We start from the raw sequence: 14,590 nt of genomic DNA on the forward strand, positions 1-14,590 counted from the left end.
TCTAAGATCCATTTTAATATTGTCCACACACCTAAGTCTTGGTATTCCCAGTGGTCTCCTTCCTTCCTGCTTTCCTACCAGTATCCTATTTGAATTCCTCCTCTCCACCATTCGTGCTACAGGCCCTGTCCATCTCATCCTCTTTGACTTGATCATTCTAATTATACTTGGAGAAGAGTACAAGTTATGACATTCTTCATTATGCAGTTTTCTTCAACCTCCTGCCACTCTATCTTTCTTCGGTCAAAATATTCTCCTCAACAGCCTGTTCTCAAATAGATATTCAGTCTATGTTCCTCCCTTAAAATCAGAGACCCAAGTTTCACACCCATACAGAACCACAGACAAAATTTATGTGTATTCGTATTCGTATCCTATCGTATCCTATGAATTATTAATGTTGTAATGTCACGACAATGGCAAATAAAAGCTAAATTATAATAAATTTTGAAAATAACAATATGAAACTTGTTTGTGCACTCACTGCAATGTTTTCTATTTGCTATGTATCTGAGATGCTAAGGAATTCTTCCTCCAATTTTAAATTTTGACGAATCTTAAGAACCTCGTTAAACCATGCTTAAGAAACACGCTATCTTTATTATGATATATGTGTACGGTGTCAGAGTCAGCCACATATCAAAAATAAGGAGAGTGCTTTAAAAAGGTGAACAAGTAGTAAGAAAAGGGGAGAGCTGCGCATTTCCAAGTACCTGTCATTTTGAAAATAATGCATAAGAAAGGGAGAAGGTAAACAAGAGATAAGAAGAGAAGGGAAAAGGGACTGAGGAAAGAAAAGAGGAAGAATTTCTTAATCTTAGCTCATACTTTCATCATCTTAACATGACGGATCCTACAAGAAGACAAAAAAAAAATACATGGCGGTTCAAGCGAAAATGTTGCAATAAATTCTACTTAAGGAATGAGAAGATTAGGTTTTCCCCGTTCCGCTCCAACCACGTGACAGAGCGGATGTAGGAAAGTTGATAGCTACACTAAAATGATTCATCAAACGCTGTGAACGCTTAATCACATTCCTGTGTCAGTGCTTTTGCGCATATCCACCTCCGACGTAACACTCCGACATAAACATCGTAAGAACTGACCTGTAAACATTTCTGTCAGCACCGGTCTATAGGTTGGCTTGTAGATCTGAGCTCTTATGTAAACAGAATGTTGGGAAGAGCAGAGTACTTGTTCATGCAGAAGGATAAGGTTCTGGTTTTTTTTTCCCTTCGCACTACAGCCCCAGTGGGCCTAGGACTACCTCCATGAACTTCTCCGTTCACTGCGGTTTTTCTAGATCTTACACATTCGGTAGGACTCCTTGGGCGGGTGATCAGCTCGTCGCAAGGCCTCTACCTGTACACAAACACAGAAAAACACACATAAACTAAACATCCATGCCCTGAGTGGGATTCGAACCCACGATCCCGGTTTCCAAGCGAGCGAAGACAGTGCATGCCTTAGACCGCTCGGCTACCGTGACCGGCAGTGTATAAGAATAATATATAAGAATTCAGTTCGTACCTCACAGGAAACAGATCCGAACCCACGATCCCGGCTTCCGAGCGAGTGAAGACAGTACATGCCTTAGACCGCTCGGCTACCGTGACCGGCCACTGTTCTGGGGTTACGGTGAATTATTGCAAAGACAGCATTATGCCATGTCGATGGGACTAGCTGCACATCGGAAAGATGAGAAATTCCTATAGTTTAGTCGGAAAACGTAGCGGGAGCAGTTGATATCGCTTAGATGACATAGGCATAGAAGAAAGGAGGATACTGAAAGCGATTTTGAGAAACGTGGACTGCAGTCATGTTGCTCGGGGTGCTGCCTAGTGGTGGGTTCCCTGAACATGCTAAGAAACATGTCATCTAGGTATTAGTGAATTTGACCGCAGTAAATATGACTGCTCTGGCGAGGATCAGCAGCAGTTGTTAACGACAGACCCGTCCTCTCGTTAGAGAGGGCGCCTCACATGGACAAACCCACAACTGTCTGACTCTAACAAAAATCTGGTCTTCAGCTCAAGTTATGGCTTGACACCAAGATAGATTGACCGACTGACCGTCGGTTGTAACATAATTTTGACTTAGACTATAGTTTGGCCTCGCAATAGCTCAAGCGGTTAGTCGCTGGCTTCCCACCGCGGCGGCCGGGTTCGAGCCGGGGTCAAGACATGAGGGATTTGAGATGGACAAAGTGGCACTGGTGCAGATTTCCTCCGAGTACTTCGGTTTCCCCTGCCAATTCTCATTAAACCAACTACTCCGCATTCATCATCATCTACTATCCGGGCTGGTACAACAGGCCAAATAGTGGCCGACGTACCAAGTGGACTCAATCTCACCCCACCCCAAGACCCCCTCTCCAAAAACGAGATTAATTAAATAGGAATAATTTTTAGTACATGTCTGGGGTTTTGTAGCTATACAAATATAAATACTGACTTGGAATCGTAGGATACTTCGTGAAGGTAAAATTTATTGCCTACTTTAAGAGCAGTGGAATATAAACAGCGGTTCTGTTTTGTCATTGGAATTCAAGTATACTAAGGGGCGGAGAAATAAACCCTTGGTATAATGATACGGTTACTGAGTAAATTAATCTTATTAGAACTACGTTGCAAAATTTCTCTATCACGCTTATGAAGCACACGCATTCTACCTTTTCATGAAAATATTTATTAATATTTATTTTAAATTTAAAAAATCCAAACAGTTTGCTCGCAGTTACATATAGAATCATTGTAACCGTTTTCGTGAACATACATCTTGTCGGCATGAATAAAACTCGCGTTCGTTAAACTTTCTTCGCCGTCTAAGACAGAAACAACATTACCTTTCTTGTAGAGTTGTATCTTTATTATTAACTTCTAAAGATGAAAGCATGAGACACAACTTTATTACACTCTTAATTATAATAACGCTATATACCTCTATATTTGATTTCGCTTCAAGTAAAAAACAGTATAAAACAGCAATTAATAATTTTTAATTTCAAGTTTGGAACATAATTATCTTAGCAACTAGATATTTAATTGGAATGCCCAAATACGTAAAACAGACTACGCATTAATGTGATTTGATATTTTGAAAAGTTTAATTAAAACTGTAAAGGAAATTCTACGTCCTTCTTGAAGATCTTAAGCTTAGTTTATTAACTTTAACATACCCCTGTAATGATGTAATAAAAATCTTCATTCACACTGCTCCCGTATGACAAAACAGTTCTGTAAATAATGTAGCCACAAGCACACTGCCGGCAGAGTTGGTAATCTCTATGTTACAAAGATAACAAGAAGTTTTGGTAAGAACTGATCGCCTGCGTTCATTTGATACCATACAGACTGCACAGAAAACGACCTCTCCAACAATTCTTCGTTGCCGTGGAAACGTGTTTACTGAGCCATTGCCTAGCAACAACAGGGGAATACAAAGGTACACCTATAGTCTTTCCTTTGATACGACAAGGACTGTATAGAAGACGAAGCATCCAACAATTTTTCTACTGCTGCTTGTATTCGTTGCCATGGGGACGTGTCCTCCGTGATATTTGTATTCTCTCGGTGATGAATATTACGAATTCTGGCGTCTGAAATGTCAAGTCCTGTAGTCTGGCTGATGTTTACCGACGTTTCGGAGGAACGTAGTCAGTGGACATGGTGGAAGTGCGTACCTAAAATACGTCTGTAAATATCTACCATATTTCGAGGCGTTGCACCCCTGAAGATATTATTTCATATTTCCTACTTAATTGGATTTCATTTACTGATTTAGAAACTCAACTCAGCTTTTTCAGCCTCAATCCTAAGATCTATTTCGGATTTTATTCCATAGCAACTGGAGCTTTTTGTCATCTCTAATCGAAAAAATTACGGTTCTGAATTCAGCTACACCGTCCATGTTGAGAAACCCGACTGGAACTAAACTGATTAATTGGGAACGCTCTTTGGCAGATGCAGCAAGTGGGCGCTCCGAAGGAAAGTTCACAAGTTTCCGAACACTCGCACGTGCTTAGATTACAAGAGGCTGGAACAGATGTGCGCATGATTTAATGGGTTCTGGACTCTATCCTGGTCTGAAATTAAAAGAGACACGACAGTACACCTGTAACGGATCGCAAGAAGTAGCACAGCACTTGTAGATAACGGCTGCTCATGGCTTTGTGGTGCACTTGTAACTGGGGCAAGGGACTCTTCTGTACCGTCATTAAGGGCATGGTTACAATTATTTTTTCCATTTCAAAAGCTAATCATCATAAACATCATCTACATTATAGACATGTTCAAATAACGATAGAGTTTATTGAGTCTACTGACTAATTAATCAGCAATTAATAATTTGGTAGATCTTTTGGACACTCTTTGGCGCATTTGCCTTGTTATATGTGGATATTATTTTGTTGCGTTAGGTTCTTTCATATTTCCATTCCCTCGAGGTTTTGTTCATCTTCTTCTTAATATTCTTTTCTGGTCCTGTTTAAGTGCAGGTTTTAGACCGCGCCATAGCTCAAGCAGTTAGTCGCTGGCTTCCCACCGCGGCGGCCCGGGTTTGATCCCGGGTCTGGTCAAGTGGGATTTGTGGTGGACAAAGTGGCGCTGGGGCAGGTTTTCTCTGAGTACTTTGGTTTCCCCTGCCAATCTTCATTCCACCAATTGCTCCACAATCACCCTCACCTAACATCTGGGGCTATTACAACAGGCCAGAAGTGGCCGCAGTACAAGGGACTTAGTTCCACCTCACTAGCAATAAAATAAATAAAATAATACCCCAAGGAAACGACAGGCATATCCAAACCCGACGGAGATAAATTATATTTCAATCACATACACGTGGAAAAAATGTTGCAACCCCCATGATTACCCTTACTTGGGATCTGATCCAATCTTCAAAAACTTTGATCTTGATCTAGAGAATGGGGGATGGACCACAAAATTAGGAATCAGGAGAATTTTCGTGAGTCCTTTATCAAAGTTAATGAGACAGAATAAAAGTGGGTTAGCTCTAAAGCCGATTCCTCCCCGCCTATTGAGTAACCTACAGATTCTATTGAATGGGAGCTCCACTGAACATTGTCTTGACGAATGTACGTGGTAGTTGCTATACGAGAAGCCATTTTATAGGCTCAGACTCTCACGGTTCCAGACGGACCACAGAGACATCTATTGGTATAACATTAAAGGCTACGGACCAGTGGTATGAATGGCTACGTGGATTTCAAGGAAAACTATATCACAGAAGCGACGATTTCATGACGTTCTTATACTGAATAATCGTATAGCCGGACCTCTAATAGAACAATTCTAAAACAATGATCATTTTCCCACGACGATTACTCGGTTGTAGTTTGCAAGAATGTTATTAATTGTAAGAGCTGAGGTTTCTACGACGGTGACTATGAAGAATTCCGTCTTCTGGGATATGGTACTATACAGATCTTGTGTGAACCGACGTTTCGGAGGAACGCATTACCTCCATCTTCAGGGTAGTAAAATTCGCGAGCGAGGAACCAACGTGAGCAGATGGCTGCAGTTAGATGAATTGCAACAATGCGGCTGTGAAAAGAAGACTTCACATGTGCTGCAGTTACAATGAGACTGCCATTACTACTGTGTTGAAATCCGTTGCCAGGAAATAGCTAGCGGAGACTACTGTAATAGAGTGAGGACACTAGTGGGTGTAAAAGTGAAATGGACGCCAGCGATAGCCCTGTATTAACTGTAGATACGAATTGAGTGTATAAACGCAATAAGTCCAATCATCCAATCCAAACACCGTCAATAGTCACACGCCCTAAAACGTGACAATAGAAACTAGTTCACAGTTCGAGGTTTGCAGTAGTAGTTTTATATTCGTTACCGTACTCTTTACAAGTGCTTAAGATGAAGTTAGAAATTTCTAGGGTACATTAATAATCGAGCTTAAAACACTGCGGTTAAACTTGGAATGGGTGGCAAAATGGCAACAAATAAATAATAATTATAAGATAATATTTCTAAGACTCCATAAAAAACATCTGGAACTGACTAAATAAAGTAAAAAATGCAACAAATTATATCGAAATATATGGGAAAATAAACCAAAAATTAAGTTAATAAACAGAGATGGACGAAAATTAAAATCACGTAAAGCCTGCATAAATAATATGGGGGGAGGGGTTTACATTTAAGCATGTAGGTTGTTACAAGGACTCCGCTGAGTGAAAATAAAAGAAAGAATATGTAAGGAATATTTGTAGGAAAAGTAACACAAGAAATGAATTTGTTACGACAGTAAAGTAACGGTATCCCTGTAACAAGCTGTGGACGCCCATAGGGTTGTGAGGTGTTGAGGCTCCCACATTATCTAGACAATCGGCTCATAGATGGCGGTAAGGTTGTTAGCCTTACGCGTCGGCCGCCCTTTACCCGCAAGAATATTCCTGGTACTCATTTATGTTGGAGACTGATCCGACCCCAGGTCCATAGTGCGGCTGGAAGGATTAGGTAAATTGAAAAAATCCACCTCATCGGGATTCGATCCCGTAACCTTCCGGCTTGTAGCATAGTTCCTCAACCTACTACGCTACCGTGTGTCCCCTTTTGTTACGATAGTTATGAAATTATTTAGGTTTAAAAAAAGAAAAATTTATAACTGTCACATAAGGCTACTAACTTCAGGTCATAGCTCTTCTAAAAAGGATTTTTACTCCACGAATACATAAGAAACCATTCTGTGCTATGGTATCGTCCATACAACTATATATATATATATATTCTGTGTTTTTCTTCAATTTGCTTATTACCACCGCACTAGATCTGTACGTGTGTGTGTGCTCGCGTACACCCCGTTTCTCCTTTAACGTATAAAAATCACACAGGATCCTCCACCGAATTTTCTGTTCTGCGCTCTCCGTTCGCGAATTGGAGAAGAGCACACTTGGGGGTTGAGTGGTCGTGGTAATTTATGGCTCAGATTTAGTGACAAAGTGTACGGAATGAGAAATGGGCATGTAATTTTTTTAACTCTGTCTCTTTCTCACTCCCTCCTTCCCGTTTTTAGAGATTGTGGACCTTGTAGGAATATTTCTCATGCAAAATACTGTCATCCCCTTGCGCGGCGACCACTGCCACTGAGCACCATCTGCGACATTAAAATATTTTTAAATACAGAACACATCAGAAACACTTGGGTTTACAAGAACACAGACTTCGTTTCTATATATTTTAATCCCATTTCTTTCCATCTAATTATGGATGAAAATTTCTAGCGTTTGTCAAATTATTCAAAACAAATTTCTCTGAAATGTAATATTAGAAAATGATTTTCTTACCGATGTTTATTTAGTCTAATATGATATTCTGCCTTCTAATGCTGCACATACAATAACTATAATTATAATTATTATAATTTTTTGTAATTACATATTCTGAATACGAATATCTTATGATAAATTGATTCTGTGTTATGTTGTGTTTCATTCTTGGTTAGCTGCCGGAAAGCCTAATGAAAATAAACTTGTCTAATTGAGATATGATATGCAGAACCTGAGGAATAGAATTAGTAAACCTGATTAATGATTGATCATGCAGTTATATTGTGAATGTTTTATGTGTTGTTAAATGTACGCTTAAAAACCCATACAATTTAAATTCCGAACGAAGAGAACATAAGAAGAAGTGCTGATTAATAAAGTCACCAAAGAAAATACGTACAAATAATTAATATTTAAACTGAGACAGAAATAGACAAAAATAAGCAGTAGCCTGATATTTTGGTGCATTTAAAGATGATCTCTCAACCCCGTAGGCTACACGGTTTCGAATCTTAAGATAACATTATGAAGAACCAAAAGGAAACACTTGGAAAACTTATCAGAGCATGATTTTGAAGAACCAACGGGAAATCTTGAACAATCCGAGAACAGGATATGTATTATATTATTAATTAAAAAAGATACATTAAGAAGATCCAAAAGCAAACACTTGGAGAAACTTATCAGAGCATGATTTTGAAGAACCAGAGGGAAATCATGAACATCCGAGAACAGGATATATATTATATTATTAATTTATTTATATATTATTAATTAAAGAAGATACATTACGAAGATCCATAAGCAAACACTTGGAGAAACTTATCAGAGCATGATTTTGAAGAACCAAGGGGAAATAATGAACATCCAGGATAAGACTATTTAATATATTATTAATTAAAATCGGGATTAATGGTATAAGAACAACGAATATCAACCACTACATCGTGGTGTTTGTTGGGATGAATATAAAATCGGATCGAGAAGAATGTACAGGTTTCAAGGCGTTATGGCTATGAAACCTGCTACACTTGACACGAATTGCAGTAATACTGAAATATGTAAGAATTGTTATGGGGACTGGAGCAAGTAAAACAAAAACTAGCAAGTTACAGCAAAAGATGGGCGCCAGATGTATATGGAAACAGAAATTTTAGTTATTTCGATACTGAGCCTTAAAATGATGAATATGAAATAGAAGCATAGTTACAAGCATTCTTAAATTCTACAATTAATGGAGATGGTCAATTTTCATATCAGTGACAGCTACATATACGGAATAAACTGAAAAACAAATATTCCTTTCAGCCGCGTTGCACCATCTGGATGTTGCAATGTAATTAATTTCACTCCCTCGAGTTCATATTTTAACGCATTTGATCAACGCGTTTTAACAGCTATGTAACCAAGTACAAAACGCAACAATAGAAGAGGATATTTTTCCCTGTCCGCGGTGACGTCACGCAATGGTGGGTCGTGATCACGTGATATGTCTTTCCTGTGATGCGTGTTCGTTCCTCGGCTATATAAGTGACAGAATTCTTTCGGTTCGACGACGAGTCAGTTCTCGGTAGGAGAGAGCCACGGGAATTTCCTATTTGAAGAAGATTACAAGAAGTCAGCCTGTGAAAATTTAACGTGTGGTTTAATGACTTTGTGTGTGATATTGCGAGTGTGTGATTTAGTGAGACTGTTANATATTTGAAGAAGATTACAAGAAGTCAGCCTGTGAAAATTAACGTGTGATTTAAAGACTTTGTGTGTGATATTGCGAGTGTGTGATTTAGTGAGACTGTTAAAAATCCATGAAGACTAGTGGAGATAGACAAAAGAGATTAGCGTGAAAATCAGTAACTGTGTTACAATTATTTGTAATTACGACCAGTAAGGTCACTGGAACATCTGACAATATATATTATATATTTTTATGCTTTCTTTGAATGAAGTGAAATGAAATAACAGGGAACTAATGTCTATCTATCTTCCAGTCCGCGTGTTTTATTTCCAATATCTGATATGGCGTGGGGGTTCAACTCAAAACAGGAGAGCAAAATTGATGTTTGTCAGTGAAGCTTGGAACAGACGTTATCAATCAGGTCGAAACTGATCCATACGTAACATATCTGCTGATCACTGATAGCACCGAGAACAACGCACATGAATAGTATTTATCTATACACAGATGAGGAGAAAATATATCAAATTGCAAACATAACAGGGCCAGACTTCAACCACTCAGTGCTCGATATACGATAAACAGTGTGACTGTGTCACTGGTAAGTACTAGTCCGCAACAAATGAATGTGGATCACTTACACTGCACCTTTATGAAGAGAGAGCTGCTTCGAGTTTCACCTTCTCTGTTCACCGCGGCACACGAATACTCCCCAGCCGACTCCTTCATGACTGCCCGCAACGTCAGCCTGTGTCCATCCGGCAGAACTCCTGTGGACTCGTTGTAATCCAGCAGATGCTCCTGAAACGAAAAAACAGTCTCATTCCTAGAATTGCTGGATTAAAGGGAATCGCGGAGTTTTGTGCTTGAATTTAGGGTTTCCCTTTTTTATTGTCGTTTCAGGAGGAGGCCTGTGAAAATACTCACTATTTTTAATTTTTCTCTTCGAAACATAATACAGGAAATATTTTATTCTCACTTCCATGAATTGTAAATACATATAATGTGGCTAATGCTGGAAACTGAACGTTTAATAAACTGTTCTTTGTTCTGTCCCGTTGTTTTCATATGTTTAATGTAGAAGATATAATACACTTCTCCCATGTTTAAACATGAAACTCTGTTGCAAGAATAACCAATTTGTTTCTCTTTTCGATTTTCTTTTACCTCTGATTACTCATTTATAATATTCGAACTTTGGCAAAATTACTCTAGAATTCCATTCTTGCAACTTTTCCACTGGAAAATAAACACAGATCAGGTTGCAATAGAGAAGTTGTAACGTAATAATTTTTTTTTCATTCATACTTGAAACATGAGCATCGGGTCCACTCTTAAATGCCGTGTCTCGTATAAGGGAAATGTGATTTAAGCAGTTTTGTACATTCATATATCAGAATTAGAGCTTATGTGATGAAGTAGAGATTGCTTCAGCTCACATAAATTAAACAGAATCTCTAAATATAGCTAATCTCGAACAGAATTCATTCCATCATACCAAGTTCATTACAAACGGATTTAACAGTCTGACGTTCTACTTAGCAAACGTTTAATTTGAAAGTGACTAATGTTTTCAGATTACATAGTAAGTCTAATTAAAAGTGAAAAGTTAAAATGAATGTTGTTTTAATTTACAAGGAACAGATCATAAGAATGTAAATATTATCACTTTTATATGAAACAACTGAATGTTGGATTCTAAATGGATCTGACGGTGGCGTATAACGCTAGGGATTACAGAGTTTTTGGACTTCGTCCATCGCCCAGTATTCTAAAACACAGGAGGCCATAGCATTTCGGAAACTGGATGTTTCAGTCCTCAGATGAGGGGGGGGGGACATCTGCTCTGTTGGTTCCCTCCAGTGATTGAGGTTAGCTCTTTTAAAGGACCCAACAGACTGGATATTTGTCCCTAAACACAGGAGGCCATAGCATTTCGGAAACTGGATGTTTCAGTCCTCAGATGAGGGGGGGGACATCTGCTCTGTTGGTTCCCTCCAGTGACTGAGGTTAGCTCTTTCTAAAGGACCCAACAGACTGGATATTTGTCCCTCACCTGAGGACTGAAATAGATCCAGATTCTGAAACATCGTGTTCTTTATTCTTTAGAATACCAGACGTTGGATAAATATATAAAAAGAATAGTTCCGAATAACTGAATGCTCTATGTGACACAGTTCCTAATCTGCTTCTGATTGATATGCCTCACAGTATTATGCAACGCTGCGGATTATGCCTTTCAGCCCTACGATTCTCATGAAGGTGGTTATATGTGACTTTCCAGAAGCATTTAAAAAGGAATAAGGATCAAGTATTTGTATTTTTAAGGGAGGAAGACAAATTTTCTAACTAAATCACTGAATGTGAAAGTGTATAGATGAACGAAAATTATTTCCTCTAATTTTAATGTGCATTTATTCTTTTCCAATAAGTGTTACACCAGCAACTTTTGGATTTTGAGCTTCCAATAAAATTATAATAACTCCGAAGGAACAAATCCTCATATTTCATCTCCATAATTTCCCATGCTGTGACATTTTTAGGCATATAATTTCTGCTTTACGAGGTATTGAGGCACTGGGTGGGGCCTTTGACAACACAACAAAATAAATTATATTATAAATAAAGCCGATTAAAATGAAGAACAATAACAGTGCTTTAATCGCTATTACTGTGTCATCTAACCACTGTCATTTTCCGTCGTATCCCCGTGATTGGTTCAGGATGGATGACTTAACGAATGTAGGATTCTATTTGAAGAAAGCAGTCTTCTGGGATTTGGCACCATGTATATGTGGTGCTAACCGACGTTTCCGAGGAACGTATCGCCTCCATCTTCAGGGTAGAAAAAAATATAAGAAATCTGCAAGCGAAGAGACCGTGAGAACCGGTAAAAGCAGACTGCTTTCTTCATAGTCACCACCGTGAAAGTCTCAAATATTACATAGGATTCTATTTTATTACATTAGACGTATAAATTATATCTCAAGAGTATATACATCTCGTTAATTTCCTTGTATACATTCCATCATTTTTCATCTCCCAAGGATGCCTGCCTGAAATCAGGCTGATAATCAGTTAAGATATATGTTCTCTATGTAAACAGTGACAGTGGCGTTTTAATCACGCACAGTTCGATCAGAACACAAGTTTCACGCAGTATAATTTTATGCATTCGGGTCCGTCACACTAGTTAATTATTATAAAATGATTTGACAATACCGTCAAGTGCGACTCAATATATGGCTATACGTGTTTCTGTCAGTTGTGACCATCTTCAGAAGACAATAACAACACATTAAGAAACTACTATTACATATATAGTACATAAGCTTATAGTTTTATACAGATTTTTAATTGTGCTAAAAGGTGCCTCAGCACACAACGAAAAGAGAAACAACTTAACAAGAATACAGATCCGTAACTAATCATATAAAGAAAGGAGAAACAAGGCTAGTCGGACCTCAGGAGACGGCAAATAACACCCCAGTCTCCCGTTTTCACAGAAGAGGCTCGGAGACACACACCTCAGCGGTTCAAGATTTTAAATACGTATGAGGTAAATTAATAATTTATTTTTAATTTAAATGCCTTTTAACTTAATTAAAAATCTTTATACAAAACTGTAAGCCTATATACTATGATATATGTAATAGTAGTTCCTCAACATGTTGCTGAAAATTTCGCTGCTTCATTCAAAACAGAATGCACTTTAAACATCTCACGTGGACTCGGAGGGTGGTAATCCTTAGAGGGGTCGTGGCATAGCTCAGGCGGTCAGTCGCCGGCTTCCCACCGCGGCGGCACGATTTCGAGCCCAGTTCAGGTCATGTGGGATTTGTGGTGGACAAAGTGGCTCTGGGGCACGTTTTCTCCGAGTACTTCGGTTTCCCCTGTCAACTCTCATTCCACCAATTGCTCCACATTCTTCATCATATATCATTCCGGGCTGGTACAATAGGGCATTAGTGACCGACGTACCAAGTGGACTCTGTCTTACCCCACCCCAAGAAACTAAAACTAACCCTTAGACGGGCATCTAGGCCAGGACTGACTGACTTTAAAATATCTGCATTCTAAAATGTGATTCAGTAATATAATTCTTGGCCTCAAACTTTGCAGAAATTCCATTGATTTTTTTTTTCTTATTCACTATAATGATAGACGAGAACTTGCAATACAATTCTGCAGAAGTTTTGTTAATTTCTGAGAGGTAATAGGGAACGTTCTGCCTCTGATGGGAAGAAAGCAGATGCCTCGACCGGAGTTTCCTGAAGCCCTAAGTAAAGAGAGAACTTTCACATCAGTTATGAGACAATCCATTCTTACGTCGGTAAGTTTCCATGATATTGACTTCCCAGTTTCCGTAGAGGTCGCTGAGGTTCTTTATAGATTCCAGCCTCTCTCTAACTCAGTAGGTTCTGTAATTTTGTTTCTTTTTGTTACTCTTACTCGTACAAAGAACCACCGTTTGGTTTAAATTGTACAGTCAAGGAAATGACACAACAGATTAGCATCAACAGGGACTCAGGCAGAAGCTCCCATCAAAATCACACAGTCTACAGAGAAAACACTCCAACTCAAGAATATCACCAATTATTTTTAAAAGTCTCCGTTTTTAACAGTAATAATCACTAACTAATTTTTTTTTTCCTGTGGCGCTACAGCCCCAATTTGGGCCTAGGCCTACCTCCATGAAACTCTCCGTTTCACTTCGGTTTACTAGATCTTACACATACGGTAGGACTCCTTGGGCGATTGATCAGCTAGTCGCAAGGCCTCTGCCTGTAAACAAACACAGAAAAACGCACACAAACATCCATGCCCTGAGTGGGATTCGAACCCACGATCCCGGCTTCCGAGCGAGAGAAGACAGTACATGCCTTAGACCGCTCGGCTACTGTGACCGGCAGTGTATAAGAATAATATATAGGAATTCAGTTCGTACCTCACAGGAAACAGATCCGAACCCACGATCCCGGCTTCCGAGCGAGCGAAGACAGTACATGCCTTAGACCGCTCGGCTACCGTGACCGGCAATCACTAACTAAATACATAAAGTAAACTCCATCTTAAGAAGCTAGGACTCACTGACCCATTGAGGTAAATATGTATCTACCATCCGCCATTCATTATCCGATTCAAGTCAACAGGATACGTGGTAGTGGAAACACAACATCGAATATGACTAATAAAAAAGACAATAATTTGCTTGGGTTATTTTCATCCACATCCCGTCTTCACCATGTATAAATCTGAGATTCATTCTAATTCTACCCTCCCCCTTCCTTTTCTTTCTTCTTCTTCTTACTATTATTATGGACAAAAGGAAAGTTACTTCAGGGCTTACTTGATTATCACGCCACAAGGACAAATGGAGGAATGTCGGTATAGCAACACTATTCCTATCATCAACCTGGACTGAGACGAGTGGTCAGTCTCAAGCTCCTTCCGCTTTACTTCCGGAGAAACAGCCCCCCAGTGTTCGCTGTATAGGAGACTGTGTGGGCCCCAGAGCCGGTCTGGATGTTATGGAGAGTAAACTACTTCGTGTCTGATTTCAACATTCTAGTTATTTCGGGACACTTGAGTTTCACTGCAAGCAATAGTGCAAG

At 39.1% G+C, this 14,590-nt stretch overlaps 1 protein-coding gene across 3 annotated transcripts in view; it reads right to left on the minus strand.

The window, feature by feature from the left end:
* The window catches only part of LOC111875430 (hemicentin-2), a 462,602-nt gene that overhangs the window by 238,311 nt on the left and 209,701 nt on the right, over positions 1-14,590 (minus strand). For all 3 annotated transcript variants that reach the window (XR_004514196.1, XM_033755808.1, XM_033755807.1), the window contains one exon: positions 9,617-9,776. Coding sequence is in view for 2 of the 3 variants with exons in the window: in XM_033755808.1 (XP_033611699.1) it covers positions 9,617-9,776 (160 nt within the window). In the remaining variant the exon portion in view is untranslated. The remainder of the gene's footprint in view (positions 1-9,616; positions 9,777-14,590) is intronic.

The sequence above is a fragment of the Cryptotermes secundus genome, unplaced genomic scaffold (genome assembly GCF_002891405.2).
Source record: "Cryptotermes secundus unplaced genomic scaffold, Csec_1.0 scaffold253, whole genome shotgun sequence".
In the NCBI taxonomy this organism is placed as follows: Eukaryota; Metazoa; Arthropoda; class Insecta; order Blattodea; family Kalotermitidae; genus Cryptotermes; species Cryptotermes secundus.